The sequence below is a fragment of the Squalius cephalus genome, assembly GCF_949319135.1.
Source record: "Squalius cephalus genome assembly, chromosome: 1".
NCBI classification, from domain to species: domain Eukaryota; kingdom Metazoa; phylum Chordata; class Actinopteri; order Cypriniformes; family Leuciscidae; genus Squalius; species Squalius cephalus.
The window spans coordinates 41092722-41115531 of record NC_137122.1 but is presented as its reverse complement, the minus strand read 5'-3'; the positions used below and the strand labels follow the sequence as shown (position 1 = coordinate 41115531).

Here is a 22810-nt window from a genome sequence, read left to right as displayed (position 1 = left end):
TATTTGTGTTAAATGCCAACACCAGGTAGCCTGGGTTTCCCCGTGTTGCCTTGTGCGCAGCGCGATTTTATTCATGCTGCTTGGCAGCCTGGACACCATGGACCAGATTTTCCACTCAAAAAGGGAACCAATCACAGAACGGGGAGGGAGCAGCAAGACGATGACGACGTCTATGCGACACACCGAAGCAGTTTGTTTATATCTATGGATCCAACATGGCATCAGATGCGAAGTTGCCTTTCGATGCAGCCTTAGATAGTGTTCTAAGTAGTTTAGAACGCAAGTTTATTTCGTCTTCTTCCTCGTCGAATTTCTGTCGCTCTACATACGTCATCTGGTATAATTGAAACGATTGGATATGATCTACGTGCAGGCGCATTTGATAGACATTCGTAGCGCCCAATAAACGGATCTAGGCATTCGTAAACCACGCATTCGTAACGTCTGACGTTAGCCAGGCTAAACACCAGGCTGAAAAGAATACAAAATAAACAAGGAAACTGAATTTTTTAAATAATTTGTTGATGGAAATAAAATATGAACTTCTACATGATGTTTGTGATATAACTGACCAATATTAGAGAAATGTTAAAAACTTAACTTTAACTTAACTTAACTCAAACTAAACTAACAGAATGAGAGTTTAACACAATGATATCACAACATGGCGAGTTTACAGTATGAGCACACAGTAGTGCGCTGTGACCTCACATTGTGACCACATCATGAGTATCCTGGAAGCTCATGGTGAGATCAAATTGTTGACTGGTTAGGGAATGATTTCAGACACAGCCTGCGATGCATTAATGGGTGAGTATTTATCAGAGTCCTTAATGAGTGTGGCCAGGTGCAGGCGATTAGAATTTGGGTGAGAGTGAAGGAGTGGGTGGAGTTGTCGGGTCTGGAGCTGATGGAGTGGCTGAATCCGTGACACTCAAAATTAAGTTAAAATAAGATAAATTGAGAATAAGATGTTAATGTCCCAAAAAATTATACAAAAAAGGCACATGGCCGTTTTTGCTTTATCTGAAATGGCAATCTGTTTAAATGGGTTTATTTTTGACAGATTTTGTGTAATGTACATGTGAACCGTATTCAAAACATGGAAAATTATTTGCATGTAAACGTGCTCATTAGTAGGCTACTCAAAAGTTTACTTAATGATGTCATATTGGTCTATCAAACTAAATATCAACAGCCAATGTGCCCTTCCCTGAAGCGAACAAATGACGCTTATTCTCATCTGGGATCATTATTCGGAAATAATCTGTCCAGCAGTATTGTACGCTAAGGTTTTTTTTTTTTTTTCGTGCGAATACGCCGCGCATTGTAGTTTAAAACCAACAACGAACAAACCTCGCACACACACACACACACACACAAGCTGACGGGTACCGGAGTGATTTATATCAACGCCTACCTTTTGCGTGTGCTTGCGGAAGAGCCGTTACCTGGTTACAGAGGAGTGATGGAGCATTGAGTATTGTTCAGGACTCCACATATGAGTTGCTCGCTCGCTGAGTCAAGCCACCACGCGCTTTTCCTGCGGCATCTCCGGAGTGCGCAACCAACAGCTTGTCCAGGAAAAACGATTTAACCTGTGAATTAAGTTGAAAAATATCTCCACGAAGAGTCTTCAGTTTGTCATATAACCAATTGTAAGGACCAAGTTGGCCGACAAATCTTGTTTTAAGGTAGGAAACTTTGCAAAGAGCAATTTTGGGGATTCATAATGTTCATAATTTTTGGTCGGTATATAAAGAGTTAGGCTATGGGTTTTCATCCCATTTAAAATGATTTAAAATAATACTTTGTAATACATATTAGGCTAATGTAGATAAGTGCTGTGTGATAGATTCTAGGCTACTTCAGGGCTCATTCGTGCTGCAGTAAACACCGTTGTTTGCCCAGTCAGTGTGAAAGGGATATTAGAAAGACAGGTGAAGCGCAGGTGCTATTTACAGTAATTACTTCGTGTTATTAGAGCGTTAATGTTACTTGGTAACATCTTAGTAAAGTCTTCGATTCATATTGTAGCAACTGCCTTGTGGGCAATGATGATTATGGGCTATGCAAATACTTTGTAAATATTCATACTGTTTTTTAATGTGCAAGGGATTTCAGTGACATGATCATTGCTCCTTCATGGTGTGAAAAACATGCTAATTCTTTATTTTGCTTATTCAGATGTTTTCATGACCTATAAATTCGGTATGCAATTAGTAGTCTATTTAGAAACACATTAAATTATTTGTACCATTTTCACATCTCTCTCTCTCTCTCTCTCTCTCTCTCTCTCTCTCTCTCTCTCTCTCTCTCTCTCTCTCTCTATATATATATATATATATATATATATATATATATATATATATATATATACTACGTTTTCTCAATAAATGATTAGTACAATCTGTTTACTATGTTCTATTCACTTTCTATGGAGTTATCAATATGTCTACAGTTTTAAACCCTTATTTTTGTGATTTTTGACATTCTTGCAAAAGCATTAAATGAACAGCAAAATTAGAATAAAAAATAAAAAGAATAACAAGGTTGCAAATTTTGTGTAAATAAGCTTTCACTTAGTATCTGATTTAGCAACATTTGGTTTGTAGTAGCCTAATTGATAAACTTGTATTTGCTAATTGCTAAAAAAAATTGTTTCATCTTTTTTCCCCCCCACTACAGTAATATGGTTTAGCTTGATGAGTGCAGACAATACAACAATTTGTGAAAAAATTAAGAAAAATGTCATTTCATTTTCTCTTTACACTTCATGCTGTAGAAAAACAACAACAACAAAAAAAAAAACATTGTCTTTGTGCCTTTAATGCTTAAAAAGTAATGTGACAACCATATTCGTGGAACCATATCCTTAAATTCCTATACATTTGGTCCCCCAATCCTGAATATTAGAATACATATGAGGTTGAGTCTTGCATTGAGCTGCATTACTAATACTAATAGAGTAACAGAAGCCCGGACTCAAAAACCCACTGAGTGTAAGCCAAGTAAATCGCACCTTTTGCTCTAGGAGAAAATGCAACTCATGTCTATGTTCACAGAAGAAGCCTTCTAAGAAAAGCAGGCATACTAGCCAGTGAGCCAAGAGACCCAGTCTGTTCGATTCTCATTCAAGATGTGTCAGTTTTAACAGCCTACATAATGTAACTGGTGAACTAGCTGGCTCTGCTTACATGAAGCCATTTGAGAACATCTTGACCATGATCTTTCACAGACTGATAATTCCAAGTCTTAGCATTGCAAATGTTTATTGCTACTTAAATGAATGTGTAATTTTTATAGTCTTCTGTCCTGTTAATTAGTTATTTGTGGATAAAGATGTCATTTTGTGGTTTTGCCTGGCTGCCAAGCGGGTATATATCCGTAGTCTGTCTTCTACATGAATAAAACAGAGGGAGATTGATTGAAAAAAAAAAAATAATAATAATAATGGGGGGAGAGAGACGGAGTGAGAGTGGAAGGGCGGGAGTGATAAATATGTGCCCCCGTCCACTACCTAATTATATATAACAGCCCCTTGTCCTGTTCCCCTTTAGCTGACAGCCTGTCTCTTTAAATCAAATGATCTCCGGGGATACCTGTTCATTCCACAAGTCTGTGGAGCATACGTTTTTGACATGTTTCTATAATACCAGGAGATTTGCACATTCTTGCACTGTTGTGTGTTGCATGGTCTGATGTAATCCATTGTGATCCGCTGACTCTCACAAACATGTCTGGGTGCATCGAGTGTGTTAGTGTGTTATGTTTTATTTTTACCCACAGAACATGTCAGCGCCTCTGTCAGTAGCTTTTCAACTTTTCTCAGTGAGAGTGTTACTGTGTGAGTAACAGTAGGGCTGCATTGTCTCATCACATGCTTCTCTCCATCCTAACACTGCTCCAACTGTTCCACCCACATGCAGCACACACTACCATCTATCATATAGAAAGTTAATACAGCACACTAAACATCTACCACTTATTTTTCAGCTGGCAGATTTTTTTTAAAGATGTGCTTCCAAAGTGTGAAAAGCAGGGCTTTCAATTTGACATGTTAATTTAGCTATTAATCAGTTATACTTTAAAAACTGCATAGAAACATTAATGATACTCCCTGACTCATAATGAGGGATTTTCTACCATCATAGCAATCTAAACTTACTATAGGCCAGGGACAGGCTTATGTTCATTGATATGGAAATAAAACAAATAATATATTGACCTGTAAAGCTACTTTTTGTAATGCCTATTCAATGCTTTAATCTGGCAAAACAATGTAAAGTTTTATCTTACATATAAATATATATTATAAATTAAATTAACTCAGTTAAAGATTTTAATTGATTGGCAGCCCTAGCAAAGAGTAACATAAAGTACATTCAGATCAGTGCTGTAGTGATGCATGGATCAAATGGCTGCTGTCATATATGATGAATTTCTCTTTCTTTTTGTCTCTCTGTCTCTTTTTCGTTCTCTAGCGTACTGGTATGCAACCTTAATCTCCTATTTTCTGACAGTGGGCAAAGTTCATCATTCATTTTGAATTGTGAGAGGCTGATTAAATGCAGGGCTGATATTCAAAGATTTGCTTATACTTCGATGAGGTAAAAATAACGCAAGGACATCAGCTCTTGACGTTAAAAGAGAACACAACTGTGCCCAGGTGATTGAATGTCTTTCTATGTCTTCAAGGCTGAGATTGTTTCAGATAGGTTCAAGATATCTGATGCTATCAAGGGTGGAACTAATCAGATCAGCTTAGGGTGCCAAAGTAAGCAGGTGGATTTGATCTGGTGATATGGAGTAATTTTTGTTTGAGGAGATCTGTGTGACTTTTGCAGTCTTTAGTGTTTTAAGTCTGTAGCATTTCAGGGGAGATAAGTGTGTTGTTTGTTGGTGCTACTGAGCTCTGTGTGGAGATTGCAAATCTTTGAGAGACAAGTTTAGAAACAGTCTGGCAGGCGTGAACAGTGAATGTGTGGCCCATAAGATCTAACTGAACCAGCCTACAGGGAGTGAAATAATCTCTCTTAGGACTGCTAACAATCAGTTACCACAGCTTTGGGGTAGGAATTAAAAAAATATCTAGTTCAGTCATGAAACTCTAGAGGGCACAGGCTGATAGGTCCTTTAAATTCAATCTGCAAGCAATCACATCATTACTACATGGCACAAGCTGATTGGCCTCTTCTGATCTTGCAGCCAATGAGATTGCTTGCTCAACATTTAAATAGTCTTTGAGCAACGTAAACACAAATTAATAATGAAATTAAAAGAACCATCTGATCATCCTCCATAACGTGGTTGCTATTGACATCTCATAGTGTCTGTAAACTCTTGCGTTACCAAGTCAACGAATTACACATTTGAATTACATTCCAAAGAGATTCGTAATCGGCCCCAAAGTGGAAAATGAAAGCATATGCGTACCGGAAGGGCCAGATTAGCACGGTATGGAATGGCTAAGCCAACAGAATTGTTTGGCCCTATGGTGGAAAAGCTGCTATAGTTCCTCAGAAACCCCCCAGCTAGATCTGCTAAGGGATTTATGTATGTCTATTTATGCAGCAGCAACAGCATATCTTACTTGCTCGCAACAGCATGTCTGTGTATATATTAGCAGTAGCAAGTCCATACTTGCTCTGCAGCAGCAGCAATCATCAACTGCAGCAGCAGCGTAGTAGATCTAGTCCACCAAAACCAAATACATTAACATCACAATATTCGGTAACACCTTACAATAAGGTTCATTAGTTAACGTATTAACTAAAATGAACGAACAATGAACAAAACTTTTGTTACAGTATTTATTAATCTTTGTTAATGAAAAAGGCGACAAAGACGAAAAAGGCGACAGTGGCAAGGAATCAAAACTCCGTCAGGTGGCAGAATGGAGAAAAAAACCTTGGGAGAAACCAGGCTCACTCGGGGGCCAGTTCTCCTCTGGCTAACGAACCAACAGTGTATGATTAAGATTCAGGCAGCATTATAGGTCAGAAGGCAGATTGGATTGGAACAATCAGATTATCACTATTATTATGATATGAAATTTTCATACCGTCCCATCCCTAGAGCTGAGTATCGTCAGCATAACAGTGAAAACTAATCTCATGCTTCCTAATGATATCTCCCAAGGGTAGCATGTACAGGGTGAACAGCAATGGCCCTAGTACTGAGCCTTGTGGTACTCCATATTGAACTTATGATAAACAAGACATCTCTTCATTTACTGCTACAAACTGATAACGGTCAGATACGTATGATTTAAACCATGCTAATGCAATTCCACTAATACCAACATCATTTTCGAGTCTATTTAAAAGAATGTTGTGGTCAATGGTATCAAATGCAGCACTAAGATCGAGTAACACTAACAGAGATACAACCACGATCAGAAGATAAGAGCATATCATTTGTTATTCTAATGAGAGCAGTCTCAGTACTATGGTACGGTCTAAATCCTGACTGGAAATCCTCGCAGATTCCATTTCTTTCTAAAAAGGAACATAGTTGTGAGGATGCTGCTTTTTCTAGTATCTTTGACAAAAAGGGTAGATTTGAGATCGGCCTGTAATTGACTAATTCTCTAGAATCAAGTTTTTTTAACAAGAGGTTTAATAATAGCCAGCTTAAAAGTTTTCGGTACATATCCTAGTGACAAAGATGAATAAATAATATTAAGAAGATGATCTATGACCTCTGGAAGCATTTCTTCCAGTATCTTAGTCTTTATAGGGTCTAAAATACATGTTGTTGATTAAGATGATTTAACGAGTTTAGACAATTCTTCCTCTGCTATTGCAATGAATGAATGGAACTTTTCCTCAGGGACACTACAATGCACTGCCTGATGCGATACTGTAGTAGACGGTTGCATAGTTATAATTTTCTCTCTAATATTATCAATCTCGTAAGTAAAGAAGTTCAAAGTCATTACTGCTATGGTCTTTGGAAGCTTTAGAAGTACAAGCTTTTTCTTATTAATTTAGCTACTGTATCAAATAAATACCTAGGGTTGTGTTTGTTTTCTTCTAAGAGAGTCGAAAAATAAGCAGATCTAGCAGTTTTTAAGGCCTTTCTCTATGCAATTGTGCTCTCTCTCCACAAAAACAGTAGTCGATTGTCGAGTTCACGCGCATAGGTTTAGTACCTATGATCACGCGCGTGAACTTGACAATCGATTACTGTGGACTTCGACCGAAAACAGGATGTAAATACAGGTATGTGCGCTGGCTGAATTAACATCACTTTTATTCATATCTTTCACATCTACTGCAGTCAGATTCACTGTGTTCACTCTGAAGGAATCACTCACAATGGCTGGGCACTTGTAATGACACATCAAGGATGTTAAGAGGCTAAAAGCAGGTTTAAAACTTGCCCCATTGAAGTCAACAGGGTGCAAATTTTAAAAAGAGGATAACACGGTGTAGGCAACACCGATTTTTGTCGTTGTTCTATGTACTGACAGCACTCCAAATGTACAAAAAAAATGAGCTCAATGTTAAAATTGACCGGAGTTCTCCTTTAAGGGCCCGAGTGTGCTCATTGTACTATAGGCGTTGGATTATTTTCTTTAATCTTCTTTAAGCGCAAAGGAGGAACTGTGTCTAAAGTGCTGGAAAAGAGAGAGTCAAAAGTTTCTGTCGCAATATCGAGTTCTTCTAAGCTATCTGGGATGCTGAGGAGATGAAACTGATCAGGAATATTATTAATAAAGCAATCTTTAGTGGCAGAAGTGATAGGTCTAACATATTTGTAACATGGAGTCGGCTTTGCAACCTTGGCTAAATGGAGTATACACAAGGCTAAAAAATGATCTGAGATGTCATCGCTCTGTTGCAGAATTTCAACGACATTAACATTGATTCCATGTGAACCCCTCTTTTCAAATGCTTGTTAAGGGAGGGGGTAAGCAACATAAAAGGATATGCGAGACAAAAAAGGCAGTTTAAACTCCAAACACCAAATACAAATAACACACAAGGCTCAGGCTGTAACACATGTGACAATATTAGATCTAAAGTATGATTATGACAATTTGTGGGTCCTGACACGTGTTGTCTAACTCCAATAGAGTTCAGAATGTCTCTAAATGCCAATCCGTTTTCTACAAGTATATTAAAATCACCAACAATTAGGACTTTATCTGCAGCCAGTACTAACTCCGATACAAAATCAACAAATGTTTTGATAAAGTCTGTATGGTGCCCTGGTGGCCTGTATACAGTAGCTAGCACAAATGTTAAGCGCGATTTATCATTTACACTAGATAGTGTTCCATTAAGCACCAACACTTCAAAAGATTTATATTTGAAACTAGACTTCTCAGTAATTCTGAAGATATTACTATAGATTACAGCAACACCACCCCCTTTTCCTTTCAGACGAATCTCGTTTTATAACAGTAATCTTGGGGGGTGGACTCATTTAAAGTAACGTAATCGTCTGGTTTTAGCCAGGTTTTAGCCAGGTTTCCAGGTTTCAGGTTTCCAGGTTTTAGACACAACACATCTAGGTTATAATCTGTAATCATATCATTAACAATAAGTGCTTTTGAAGTAAGGGATCGAATATTTAGCAACCCAAGCTTTATCATTTGTTCATCTGTATTATATCTATTTTCTATTTGTTGAACATCAAATACATTTTAACCCTTAAATGGGTTTGGGAGTTTTTTGTATTTTCTTAATTCGGGGAACAGACACAGTCTCTATATGATGATATCTAGGTGAAAGAGTCTCTATGTAATGGGATTTATCTGAGCTTGGTGACATCTAGCAGACGGTCGGTTTAGCCAGTCTGTCTGCTTCCTGACCTGAGCCCCAATTCATGTTTGAGCTCTAAGACTATGTGCCATAATTACTAGAGAGAAGAGCGGCACCATCCCAGGAGGGATGAATACCATCTCTTTTCATCAGGTCAGGTCTGCCCCAAAAACTTTTCCAATTGTCTATGAACCCTATCTTATTTTGCGGACACCACTTAGACAGCCAGCCATTGAGTGAGGACAGTCTACTAAGTATCTCCTCACCTCGGCGAACAGGAAGGGGGCCAGAGCAACGCTTAGATAAAAGCTAGCGATGTCAGATTAATGTGATAGGCAATATTAGTCAATATCTAATATATGTTGATGAGTAGGTTATATTTAGCAATATAAACAACAAGGAATGATAGTAAATAGAGATTCAAAACAGAAAGCTATATGGAGCTTACAGACGCAAACCAGCAGCAAGGCAGACAGTCTCTAGTTGAGTAAAGTCGAGTCTAGTCTAGTAAGGTGAGTAAATGATGACAGAATTAGAATTTTTGGGTAAACTTTTCTTTTAAGGACATACTGGATCATGAATTTATTAACAATTCAAGGCCTCCTGGCTAGATAGTTCCCAGATGGAAGGCTCCTGCTGCTCATCAGCACAAACACAGACTTTAGCTGTAAATGTGCTGCAACCCTTCAACAAGTGTTATGTGATCTACTTTAATATGAATAAAATCATGCCTGTGGTGATGACACACACATTGTAGATTTGCATGCATCTGTGCAATAACAATGCCAGAACCCAGTTACACTGAGTATTTTAACATATCATGTCATCAGCAGTCTAAATAGTATTAGAATGGTCTCTTTGAGTGTGCAATTGTTTTTAATTAGTAATGCACACAAGACGGAATGAAAACGAAAAAAAAACAGAGTGCATGGTCTGACATTTAACACAAGTAAAATCATCTTCATCTTCTTGCAGTTCTAGGGCTCAAACATCTTAAAGGAGAACTCCGGTCAATTTTAACATTGAGCTCATTTTTTTGTACGTTTGGAGTGCTGTCAATACAGAGAACAACGACAAAAATCGGTGTTGCCTACACCGAGTTATTCTATTTTTAAAATTTGCACCCTGTTGACTTCAATAGGGCAAGTAGTAAGCCTGCTTTTTAGCCTCTTAACATCCTTTAAGTGTCATTACAAGTGCACAGAAAATGTGAGTGATTCCTTCCGAGTAAACACGGGTGGATCTGACTGCAGTAGATGTTAGAGATATTAATAAAAACGAAGTTAATTCAGCCAGCGCTCATACCTTTGTTTACATCCTGTTTTCGGTGGAAGGCCATAGTAATCGATTGTCGAGTTCACGCGCATAGGTTTAGTTACCAATGATCACGCGCGTGAACTCGACAATCGATTACTATGGCGTTCCACCGAAAACAGGATGTAAACAAAGGTATGAGCGCTGGCTGAATTAACTTCATTTTTATTAATATCTCTAACATCTACTGCAGTCAGATCCACCCGTGTTCACTCGGAAGGAATCACTCACATTTTCTGTGCACTTGTAATGACACTTAAAGGATGTTAAGAGGCTAAAAAGCAGGTTTACTACTTGCCCTATTGAAGTCAACAGGGTGCAAATTTTAAAAATAGAATAACTCGGTGTAGGCAACACCGATTTTTGTCGTTGTTCTCTGTATTGACAGCACTCCAAATGTACAAAAAAATGAGCTCAATGTTAAAATTGACCGGAGTTCTCCTTTAACATGTTTCAACTATGAGACTAATGTGTACAACTAAATACTCTTATGTGATTGAATCTGGGAAACTTCACCAGAGAGCAGATTTATGGCTGATATGCGCAGCAAGGGCCAGTGATCTGATTAGCTGATGGGAACACTATGGAGATTGAGAAGAATATTTCAAACAGAACGTATTGCACAGGGACACAAAGGTGACACCACATAGCAGATGTTTATAAAACATTCATAGGCGATCTTTAGTAATATTTATCAGACTTTTTTCAGCAGTCCTGTTTTTCACTGTAGAGAGAAACACTGTAACATGGACACCTTAAAATAAAGTGTAACCATTATTTTTAATCTCAAGAAGACAGCATGAAGTAAGAGGGTTTTTAAATTAACGTTTTAGACATTACATTAGCTTATTTCTTCAATTGGTGTTGCATGCATAAGACATAGCCTAGTCTCCAACAATTAAATAAATAATTCAATTTTGTTCATATAAAATGACAGGTGTTTCCACTTTATTTTGCAACATGGAAGCTATTTTTTGTGAATGTGTGAGACTTCCGATTCATTAGCTGCTAATTGTAAATAAATAAGAATAACAAAGTGCAGTAAACCATTTTTGCTACTGTAAGACTTGAGAAGTTAGAAAATGCCGGGCAGTCTGGTTGAGGAACAACCACTCCCTGAGAAGACTTTAACACTTGAACTCTCTCTTGTGAAATTAGCATCACCATTCGAGACGCAAGTCTCACCTAAGCATCATCCTAATCTACATCTCTTTCCCTTGACCCCCCCATTCCACCGTTCCTTCTCTCTCTCTCATGCTGAGATCACCTGAAATTCACCCAAAAATCTATATGGTTTAATGTGAAAAATTATCATACAACACTATACATGTTTGGTATCATTTGGAATGTCTCAGTGCGACTGGTACAAAGAACCAAGAAGTTTCTGTCTCGGTCTGAGTATTTAAAGAAATGCAACAACATGGCTCAGGGCGATTTGTAATGAGATCGGCCCATAAATCATTATGTATTTCTTGAGTCAGGTACATCTTTTACTCTTTATCTCTGAGCATTTGTTATTGTATTGATTATCTTTGAACAGATTATGAAGTTGGCATGATACATTTACCTGACATAATAAATTGTTACATTTGATTTTATTCTGATTTGCTCTGAAATTATTAACTACAGTAGATTACGTTGTATCCAATGTTACTGCAAATATGCGTCAGATTAGTAACAGACTAACATCCAGTTTTGAGTGGAGCATAGGGCACACCAACTGCGATTTTAGAGTTCCGGCTAATATTTGGCACTAATTCTAGTGTACTTGGTTTTGTAAAGACTAAAAGGGAATTTCCGTTTAGGACAGCAAACTGCTCGTTGACCAACCTATATAGGGTGACTCTTACCTCTGTTTAATGTAATGTTACTTTAGTCAAGTGTACGTGGGAAACCATGGCATGACCAAACCAAAGCTACTATCAGAGAAGTATATTGGTCGGCTTATATCTGTAGTAGTGGTCATGACCTCTGTCTAAAGAAAACGTTACTTTAATTCAAGTGTATACAAACCAAGGGAGGCTATACAAAAATATCTTAGATTAAGTAACATGAATGTGACCATCTAAGGTATTAGCCAATTACCTCTGTTTAGTGACCCGAAGCTGGAGAGTTTGTGATCGTGGGCCTGCATAATATATTGCCGGCCGGTGCAAGGACCCTGTGCGACTGAATGAATGATTAATTAGAGTAAAGAGTTAAATTGAACAATCAAATGTATTGCTAAACTATTATATAAATGACCAATAACAAATTGGCATTCCAACCTACATTCGAGTTCATGATAAAATGGAGTCAGATAAAAGCTTAATTAGAATCAAATTACTTTACCACGCGGAAAAGACAGTAACACACAGAGACCTTCACCTGCTATAACGGAAACTGTCGTTGGACCGATTGGGCAGGCCTTACACTATAAACAAGTGGTATGCATGTTAAAAGTAATTATAAAAATTACATTTAAAAAGAAAGTGGATAGAAAAAACCCAGTGTGCTGTAATTTTGCATATTCCAGTGTTGATCAATGCAATATTGTTGTAAAGTTTATGCATAACGTGACAAAACGACATCAAAATAACTATCAAACCTATTTCAAACTTAATAGAAGATCATTTTGTATCCTACAATATGAGAGTTAGTCTCTCACTGTCTGTATAATGCATGTGCATCTGTTTGGGAATTGGAAATGTTCTTTATTAATGAGGCAGTATCCAGCAGAGATTTCACTTCTAGGAAAAATGCAAATGGAAATATTTGTAAATATTTTAATTGTCACATTGTGCATGTATGCAAACCTAGGAAACAAATGTTAACTGATCATGTTTACATGGATGCAGCAAGTTTCCATGCCAAAGTTTCTGTTATCAGATCAGTAGTTTCTGTATTTATTTATTTTTTCTGTCTGACTAAACAATATCACTTCTTTACAACAACATAATGGCCCTATCTCAAATGCATCCCTTGTAGTCCTCCTCTGAGAGACACTTTGTTGAGCTAATGCCGGAGAGTCTGGAGTCCATAACAGGGCAGGGTCAGCAAAAGTACAGCTTGCTTATGAATCATAACCTGACAAATGGTACACCCTGGTGTTGTGAACTTCACAGACCACCATAACATGCAACATACAAAGGCCACATCAAGTTATTTACATGATAAAGATCTAGTTGACGTGAGTCTCTAGTTGAATTGTACTTCGAGGCAGTAATGATTGTCATAATCTCCATATCATATCACATTCACTATACAGACATTTATGTCCTAAACAATAAACAAAATAATAAAGGACATCATTTGACAGGGACACACAGATAATTTTGTGGTTGATTTAATATGTCCATGCAGTTATTTTGTTGTTGATGTTAATTAGGCTGTTATGGTCGTAAAACATTAGTTCTGCTTTTCAGCTGATAAATTCCTGCTAAGTAATTCATTTGAAATCAATTCAGACCCGCATAAATGAGTCATATCTGTTGTTCTCTGTCTAGGTTAATTTATATCCATTTTATTTGGGCAATCAAATCCTCACAAATGTCAGCAATGAACTATAAAAATTATAATTCCCAAAACAGAGGTTATGTAATTCTACACCATTCTTTTTTGCTGAGTTTCGTTGACTGCAGTTGTAATCTTGCGTATGCTTGCGTTAAGTTGCTTAGATAGAGCATATTTAATCGTTAAAGTGATTGTCTGAACTGAATGACAGAAAAGTTCACAACAAATTGGTTTCGCTTTCTGTTGCACATTGTAATGTGTCGTGTGAGAGAGAGAGAGAGAGAGAGAGAGAGAGAGATACTTTCTGTGCAAATACTGGCAAAACTGACATCAAAGATGGCCAACTCATACCTTCCATAAAATCAGAGGGCAAAAAAACGAATAGACAGTGATTGGATTTTCTCACGTGGAGCATGTTGTTATCAAATACAATAGAGCATACGGTGTCCATTTGAAGTCTGATAAACGCTGAAAAAGACATTCAGGTTATGGAATTAATATTCTTCCCCTTGTAATTGCAAATGTTAATTTCAATATTTGCCATTAAATATTTATTGTAGGTGGTAATGGCATTTTTTTTACGATTCTATCCCATTATAATCAGTAAAGCTGCAAGTTTCATGTGACCGTTTGAGACCACAGTACATGCACCACGTTCTGCAGTCTTAGGAACACTTGCAGTTTCATTGGGTATTACATAATCAGCTACCAATGCTTTTCACTTCGTTTGAATGCCGTTGTTAGACCCGCTGTCTTTCATCTCAACCCCCCTTAAAATCTGCAATTAACTCAGCTGTCAGCACTCTTGAAATCTGTGATTAGATGATCTCTCTACACCTTTGCTAAAAACAGCAGCTGCAGTAAAACTGTCTAGGTTATTTCACTCTGAATCAATGCCTTAAAGGTCATTAGAATCATTTTTAAATTCGTTACATTATGTATTCTCCTGCTCTAATCAGTGGAATAATCATTTCTGGGCTCCTCATGTCAGCTGATGTTCAGCTCTAAATTTATGGAAAGTAAAACTTTAATCATGCATCTATGGATCAGACTGCTTAAAACACACTTATTATAATCAGTTTCGATTAATTGGCTATCAAATTCATACATACAACGCAGATGTCTGTGATTGGTAGTAAACACGCTGTAAATAAAACATTTTGGAATAATGGGAGTAGATGTAAATGGAATGCTGTAATTGACAATGCAATTAGTTAATTGTGAAATTTATATTAACAGCCCTATAGTGCATTGAGTCAAGCATCTCTCGAAACAAATTAAACAAAAAGACAAGATAAGATTGTATCTTTCACTAATTGGAGGGTTTTTTTCTGCTGGTGGTGGGGGAGGGGGTAGTATACGAATGTCATTGTTCTTAGCAATTGTCCCAGGAGAAAATGCCAAATGATCAGATGAATGCCATATGACCACATGAATGGCTCCTATGAGGCAATGGGTGCGAGAAGACAGATTAAAAGTGAGCATTTGTTTAAACAATACTGACCTCTCTGAGCAGAGCAGGTCTCTGTCTACAAAGCAATGAGATGGAAGGAGAGGAGAAAAGGACAGGGAGATGGGCAGTGTTGAATGATGAATTATGCATTGCTCTCACCATTGTCCATAACCTTTCAGAAAAGTATCCTCCCTAAGTAAAAAAAAAAAAAAAAGTATATATATTTAGCTCTTGTTAAAGGTGGGGTAAGTGATATTTAAAAAACGCTGTTGAACATTGTTGATATTTGAAATGAACCCAAACAAACACACCCCTCTTCATTGCTCCACCTCCAAAACTCACCATCCAATCCTAACCGCGTAGGTTCAATCTCGAACCCCGATCGGCAGCATGCGAGGCGTGTGCACTAACAATGACGCTAAAAAACACAGCATTCCCTAGCACTCATCAGCATGACTCTCACTAGCTGGCCTCCGTTACGCACGCAATCCAAGAGCAACAAGCGCAACAAAATAATGCTTCTCGAAAAATAAAGTGCAGATGATGAACGAATGACGAGGAACCACAAAAAAAATGTACGTACAGTACACAATAGTAATTACAAACAAGAGTTTGTTTGCCAACAGCACAGCAGCTCCAGACAAACAATGACACTCAAACCCAGTGTTACTCACGTGTGGAGCGAAATCAAAGCAACATCCGTGTCTGTTTTCAGGCCTTCCCGCTTAGCTCTCTCAGCGCTGGAAAGCTTTTAAAATATTTACACAGGTCCTAAAGCTCTTGCCCAGTCATAACCCTTCATTTTCCGGTGATTTCTTCTGAGCTTTTCTCTTTTGTATTGTGTCTCATCTCTATTTCTGCAGTCTTTCTTCAAATCTCCCTCTTGCTCGTTCTCTCTCCTCCACCGTCATACGCCCCCTAATGCTGATTGGCTACACACGTTTGTTGTTGTTTGTAACGTGTGTCGGTCCGACTAACTTCCAAACAGCTTTTTCCAAATAACGCTTACCCCACCTTTAAGTAATATTAAAAAGAACTCTGACTTCTGAGTCTGATGGGTTGTCACACTCCATTTCAACAATATAGTTAAGACAATAAATGGTGGACATCTAAGCTTAAACAAAATGTTTCTTTGCCTTGCTTCAAAATCAGCCTGTGGTGCAATGTCATTATAAATTGTATAAAGGTTTTTTTTTTTTTCTGCCTTCATGTCTAATTCATCCATGTAACTTTAAAAGACTCAATTAACTTTAAAATACTGCAAAAAGCGCTGCTTGCACACTTCGTCTTAATGAAATCAATCATTTGATCATCTGAGAAATGTTTTAAACAAAACTGGAGCAAGAAAATGTTTTTGATGGTTTGGGTAGCTATTTAATCATGAAGGTTACGCGCGTGGAGCCGTGTGAATGTCAGGGACTTAAAAGATCACAGCCTTTCTTCTCTTGCTTTTATCTCTTTTCACTTATTATTCTCTTTTGACTTGCGCTTTTATTCTTTTCTACATTCATTTTCAACGTGGCACTGAATACTACTTTTATCTGTTTTGGGGGACAAATCTTTGTAACTCTTTATAAATATTTTCATAATGAATTAGCTTTCATTATAATGTAACGTCATTAGAAGACTTTATTCTGAAATGTTTCAAAATACTATCTTCTGTTTTCAATAGCAGGGAGATTCAAAGAATGAAGCACAGTAATTGTCAATGCATATTTTTAGACATTTCTAAATTCTAAAAACAAAAATTAGCTTAATAATTTAATAATTTAAAAAATGTTGTCTGATACAGTGAGTTCTTGCTGGTATGTGTCTCCCATTTTATGTATAAACTTAACTTATGGCAGCCTATATTACTTTATACCTCAGTATAGAGCATGATGATGGCAGTTCTTCTCGGCATGTTTTCCCCTGTCTCTCTGTATGAGTGCTGCAGTGGCCCAGAGTCAATTTATCTTCCATATATTCTCTGCTTCTAGTTGTAATTGGGAAGGTGAGAGAGAGATTAAATAGAAATGGAGAGAGGCAGGAGTGAATATCTAACATAACTGGCTTTTCTGTTTCAAACAAAGAGGCGTGGAACTGCATCACCTGATCCAACTTAATCTTATCTCTTACTGTTAAAGACTATACAGTATGATATGGGCAAATAAAAAAAATAAAAAATCATCCTGTTCCAAACCTGTATGCATTTCTTTCTTGAGTGAATGATAAGAGATTTTTCATTTTTGATGAAACTAGCCTTTAAAGAAAACCAAGGACAGTATAAATCATATGAATAAGCATGCACCACTTGCATTGACCAACTGTGAATGGGCTTCTAATCATCTGCTCAGTCAATTCTGAGTCCCAGTGGGCATGATTGTTAATAAAATGTCAATTATTAGCCGTACGCCACATGTGGGAGTGCAGTGTTTGAATTGTCTGAAGAGTGAATGTACACCAAGACAAGACAAACACAAATATCCCTGCAGAGTCAGTCTCATTGCCATCACTGCAACTGTTTTCTGTCTGGCATGAAGTGCATATTTCACCCTTTATTCATTCATTCTATTTTAATAATGTTGTTTCAAATTACAACGTTGTTTCAAATTTCACTGTGCTTGTTTGTTTTTCCAAATTTCAAGTCTATGCAGTGCTAATGTTTTGTGATGCTTCCATTTTAACGGTTCAGCAAGGTACTGCTGAGGCAGACTTTTCTTTACTGAGCATCACACATACACTGGATAATTGGCATGCCTGATTGCCTAAGGGACAAAAATAACAGCATCCAAAACCCTGTGAGCCATGTGAGTGTTTTTACGATGAAATGTCCTCTGCAATCCCTTGTCATGTATTTTGACCGGTGTTTAGTCCAGTAGTTCTCAACCAGGGCACCTCTGGAAAGTAACTTAAAAGGTATAGTCTAAAACCTGGAATTATATGGTAATATATAATTACATTTCCATGATCATTACATACAATAATATTTAATTATAGTAATAATAATAATAATAAAATATATTTTTATGTAATATATCTGATTTAATTCAAATAAAAAAAAAACTCTAAAATCAAGGTGTTCAACATATAAACTGAACATATTTCTTACTCCGATGAAAATGCACCACTTATTTTTTCACACCCTTTCTTTCTTTTTTTTTTCACACTGCAGCACAGAGGTCTGTGAAGAAACCTAAAAAGCTTTCTAAACTGCATACATTCACCTCTGACACATCGGGCACAAAGTACAGTCTGATTTAGATGAACTTAGATGATAAAAGAGACTCGCAAATGGTAGAAGACAAAGAATTTTGCATAATAAATAATTAACTTATTCAATTGTGTTCGACAATCAGTGTTTTCCCAATACTTATCCAGACCTGGAAATTACTCAAATAAATCAAATTCCATATTTTTCTGACTGCCCACTCTTGCGGAGCAGTACACATGTTCCCTGCTTACAATGAATTTAAACCTGTCTGGTCTTGCTTATTTTAGGTCTCCTTTTGCAGCAATCTTGCATTCCCCCCTAATATTTCACATTTTCTCATAAAATATAATTAAACATTAAATATAATGTCAAAAAAGAATAGTAACTCTTAATATATAGGCTACTTTTTTTTTTTTTTTTTTTTTTACAAACGCTTAAATCTCAAAACAGATTTCATGTTTAAATGAAATTTCAAAAGGCATCATTGTCGTGTTTGGCATCAAATAAATGTGGTCCTTTGAATATTGTCTTGGGTCTTGAGGTCAGAAATGTTGAGAACCACTGATCTAGTATTGTATTTTTTCACTTAGTAAGCTATATTCAGATTTGCAAAAACGGTGTGAAACAAACTTTCTAACAATGGTGCTTTTGTCTGTATGCATTTATTGAATGTGAGAGTGCATTGAGAGAGAAATGATAGTTTGTGGTTGTTCTCTGTGCAGGACAATGGCCCCCAGCTGAAGGCAGTGACGGCAAGAGGGTGAGATGGAGCTGACCTCAACAGACGCCTCTGCTGCGCTGGGCTTATGGGGCAACAGCTCCATTCCTGGTTTCCTCTTTAACGAGAGCGTTCTAAATGACACCTGTTTCTTCAATTCTTCAAACTGCACCAATGAGACAGATCCGGAGAACCGAGCAGGAACAAGCATGGCAGGAATCCTCATCCCTCTCATTTACATAATCGTCTGCGTCGTCGGCCTGGGAGGAAACTCTCTGGTCATTCACATCGTCCTGCACTACTCCAAGACGGAGTCGGTGACCAACATCTACATCCTGAATCTAGCTATAGCTGATGAGCTCTTCATGCTGGGCCTTCCATTCCTCGCCGTGCAGAATGCCATGCACTCGTGGCCCTTTGGCTCATTCACGTGCAGGTTGGTCATGACTGTCGACGGCATTAACCAGTTTACCAGCATTTTCTGCCTTACTGTAATGAGCATCGATCGCTACCTGGCCGTGGTTCATCCTATTCGGTCCTCTAAATGGAGGCGACCGCAGGTGGCCAAGGCTGTGAATGGAACAATCTGGGCTGTCTCCTTTTTGGTGGTCTTGCCTGTGGTGATTTTTGCAAACGTGCAACGGGAAGGAGGAATCTGCAATATCATATGGCCAGAGCCAGCCAACATCTGGGGAGCAGCATTTATCATTTACACCTCCACAGTAGGCTTTTTCTTTCCTTTGCTAGTCATCTGCATGTGCTATCTCCTCATTGTGTTCAAGATCCGCAGCTCGGGAAAGAAGGTTCACGCCACGTCGACCAAACGGCGCAAGTCGGAGCGAAAGGTCACACGAATGGTGGTGATAGTGGTGGCTGTGTTTGTTTTTTGCTGGATGCCGTTTTACGCCCTCAACATCATAAACCTGGTGGAATCGCTCCGTGACGAGCCGCAGGGACTGCATCTATTTGTAGTGGTACTTTCTTATGCTAACAGCTGCGCCAACCCTATAGTTTATGGCTTCCTTTCGGACAACTTCAAGCGGGGTTTCCGGAAGGCCCTATGCCGCTCATCTCGAAGGGTCGAGAACCACGAGCCCACCGAGCAGCAGCAGCAGCGTCGGGAGGAACGAAGGAGAGTGCTGATGCCCAGGGAAAGCCTAAGAAGAGCAGTGAGAGATGAAGAGGATGAGGAGGAAAAAGAGGACAGGGAGGAAGTGACGGAGATGACGGAAATTTGCAGGATTACTCAGAATGGAAACGGAAGCGGACACCCTGAAAGTACCCGAGCCCTATTCTTAGAGCGACCCTCAGGTACAGGGGTTTCTGAGACGTGTTCGCCAGACAGGAGAGGCACGGGTGGGGATGCTGTTGGTAAAGGACCGGGATTTGGGCTTGCTGCAACCTTGCTGAATGGGGCCAAAAATGGGAATGTGAAAACACTGCCAGAGGAACCGGTGGAAAAGAACGCCTCTCTGGAGATCAGCTACTTGTAAACTTGTGATTGGTGTCAGCTGGAAAAATTGTATTATTGTACCCGCCTCCCTGAGATCTGTTCAGTTTGTAGTTACTTTCTTTCCTGGAGTCTATCAATATGTCTTAATGTCTGAGTTTACTATGAAGTTTCCTTCTAGTAATTAGACTTAATGATATGGAAGTGTACAACTTTGAAACAGAACATAAAAAAATCACAATGGATTTTTACAATGGGTTTTCACAGCATCCCATGGTATCAGAACCTATATGAGACCAGCACCACAATATGTGAAACATCTATGTGCCTTTTTCTAAATTTATTTAAGAGATTTGATCAATGCAATGAATCCATGGCTACGACTGGGCACTAGATCAGTAAGTACATTTACATGGACTTTTGCTTGATTATAACTGTGCATGTAAGTGTACTTAGTGAGACTTGTAGCATATTAATATGTGATAAAATAATGGAGATGATTTTGTACATGTAAACAGGTCAGTAATTATATACCATACAAATTCCTATATAATTTCTGTAAATATATTTTAAATTTTTTTTTTCTGTTTTTTTTATTTTTTTGTCTTACTTGTAAAAGTAGTGTACACTAACTGAAATCTGCTGCAGACAGGTTCTCAAATTCAATTGAATTGCATTGTTATATTATACAGTTTTGTGCTGTCTGTCAGTTGCGTTCTTGTTTTAAATATTACACAAATATTCAACATCATCTGCCCTAAAACCGAATGTTCATTATCCAGATTATCATTTTATTATACTGTTAATGCACCACTGTTGGACTATTTAACCAATGATAAATTCCCTCCCAACCACCCAAAAGACAAACATACACACATGTACTGAGCATAAAGGGTTAATCCCCCCCCCCATTCTGTCATCATTCACTCACCCTATTTTTTCTTCCGTACTATGGAAGTCAAAGTGGCCCATCAACTGTTTGGTTACCCACATTCTTCAAAATATCTTCTTTTGCATTCAGCAGAAGAGAGAAATTCATACAGGTTTGGAACAACTTGAGGGTGAGTAAATGATGACACAATTTTCATTTTTGGGTGAACTAAAGGGATAGTTCAACTAAAATGAAAAGTTCATTATTTACTCACCCTCAAGTTATTCCAAACTTATATGCCTTTCCAAAGTTATATGTCCACAAGGTAAAAAAAAAAAAAAACAACAAAAAAAAAACACTAAACATAGAGTAGTCCATATGTCTATTTTATGAATCAATACGACAAGTATGTCTGGGGGACAGACCAAAATTTAAGTTGTTGTTCAATGATTGCTGCTTTTTACACAGTTTTTATACAACTTTCCAAAGACTTGGAACATAGAGTACGCCATATAGACTACTTTTATGATACTTTTTAATGTATTTTGTTATTTTTGGAGTTTGAAAGACACTATGACCTTCAGTTGCTTGGAAAAGAGCTGTGTGGCGATTCTTCTAATAGTCTCTTTTTGTGTTCTAATGAAAAAATAACGACATGCAAATTTAGAACAGCACGAGGGTGAACAAATAATGAAAGAAAAAGAGTTTATTCAACATAGTTAAACAACACCAGGTATTTGAGCCTGACCTTAGGACCACTGGTTTTATCCAACACAAGCTAAAGAGGTTTAAGTGCCTCTTTATAATATCATTTATGCTCTAATTACACACACAGACAGCATATGCTAAACATACATTCAAATTCTGAAGTGTCAGTTCCCAGTGCCGTAATATGCTTATGTGACATTCAGATACCCTTTTCTGAGTGTTATAAATAAACGTTAACTATTGAGATCATAGCAAGCACTAACATATCAACTACACTCCCCATCGCCCTACGCCACCTCCTCCTACGCTCGGGCTTACACTCAGATGGGTTTGGAGGCGTATAGAAAGCCATTGCAGACACATTATGGAGAGAGAGAGAGAGAACTACCACCATTTCCATAATGACTCTGTGGATTTCACAGCTTTCGTTCAGAACTGATTGTTTCAATATAAAAAAAGAATGTGTAAAAAGCTGTGCGACAATGTTATTCTGCTGGTTATTTTAAATTGTTGTGCTATGTGACATTTATTGCACACTGTGTTTACTATCGACCCGCTCAGAGAAGCTGCCGTTTGTGGCTGTGGGAAGAGAGGCGCCCATCCTGTGACCTTATGATTGGACAGCTCTCCGTATCTAAATGAATCTCTGTGATTCACTGGACGCTTGACACCCACCGGGGCCCACCCACACATGATATGGATGCACAAAGAGGCAAATAATGCTGAAGACTGCTTGTGAACGCTGTGATATTATTCATTTCTTGGCGCAGACTTATATGGGCCTCTTGTGCAAACAAAGCCATTTGCTCAAGGATAAAAATACATAGTTGCCCATGT

General features: G+C 37.9%; 1 protein-coding gene across 1 annotated transcript; it reads left to right on the top strand.

Annotated features, from left to right (window-relative positions):
* Positions 1 to 1514: 1514 nt before the first annotated feature.
* Positions 1515 to 21023, top strand: LOC307144876 (somatostatin receptor 3). The gene is made up of 2 exons (XM_079847547.1): positions 1515 to 1694; positions 18949 to 21023. The coding sequence occupies exon 2, from the start codon at positions 18992 to 18994 to the stop codon at positions 20435 to 20437; it is 1446 nt and encodes a 481-aa protein (XP_079703673.1). The 5' UTR covers positions 1515 to 1694; positions 18949 to 18991; the 3' UTR covers positions 20438 to 21023.
* The last annotated feature ends 1787 nt before the right edge of the window (positions 21024 to 22810 follow it).

What these genes read in the sequence shown, in the direction of transcription:
- LOC307144876 (XM_079847547.1), top strand. Translation starts at nt 18,992, where the DNA reads ATGGAGCTGACCTCAACAGACGCCTCTGCTGCGCTGGGCTTATGGGGC.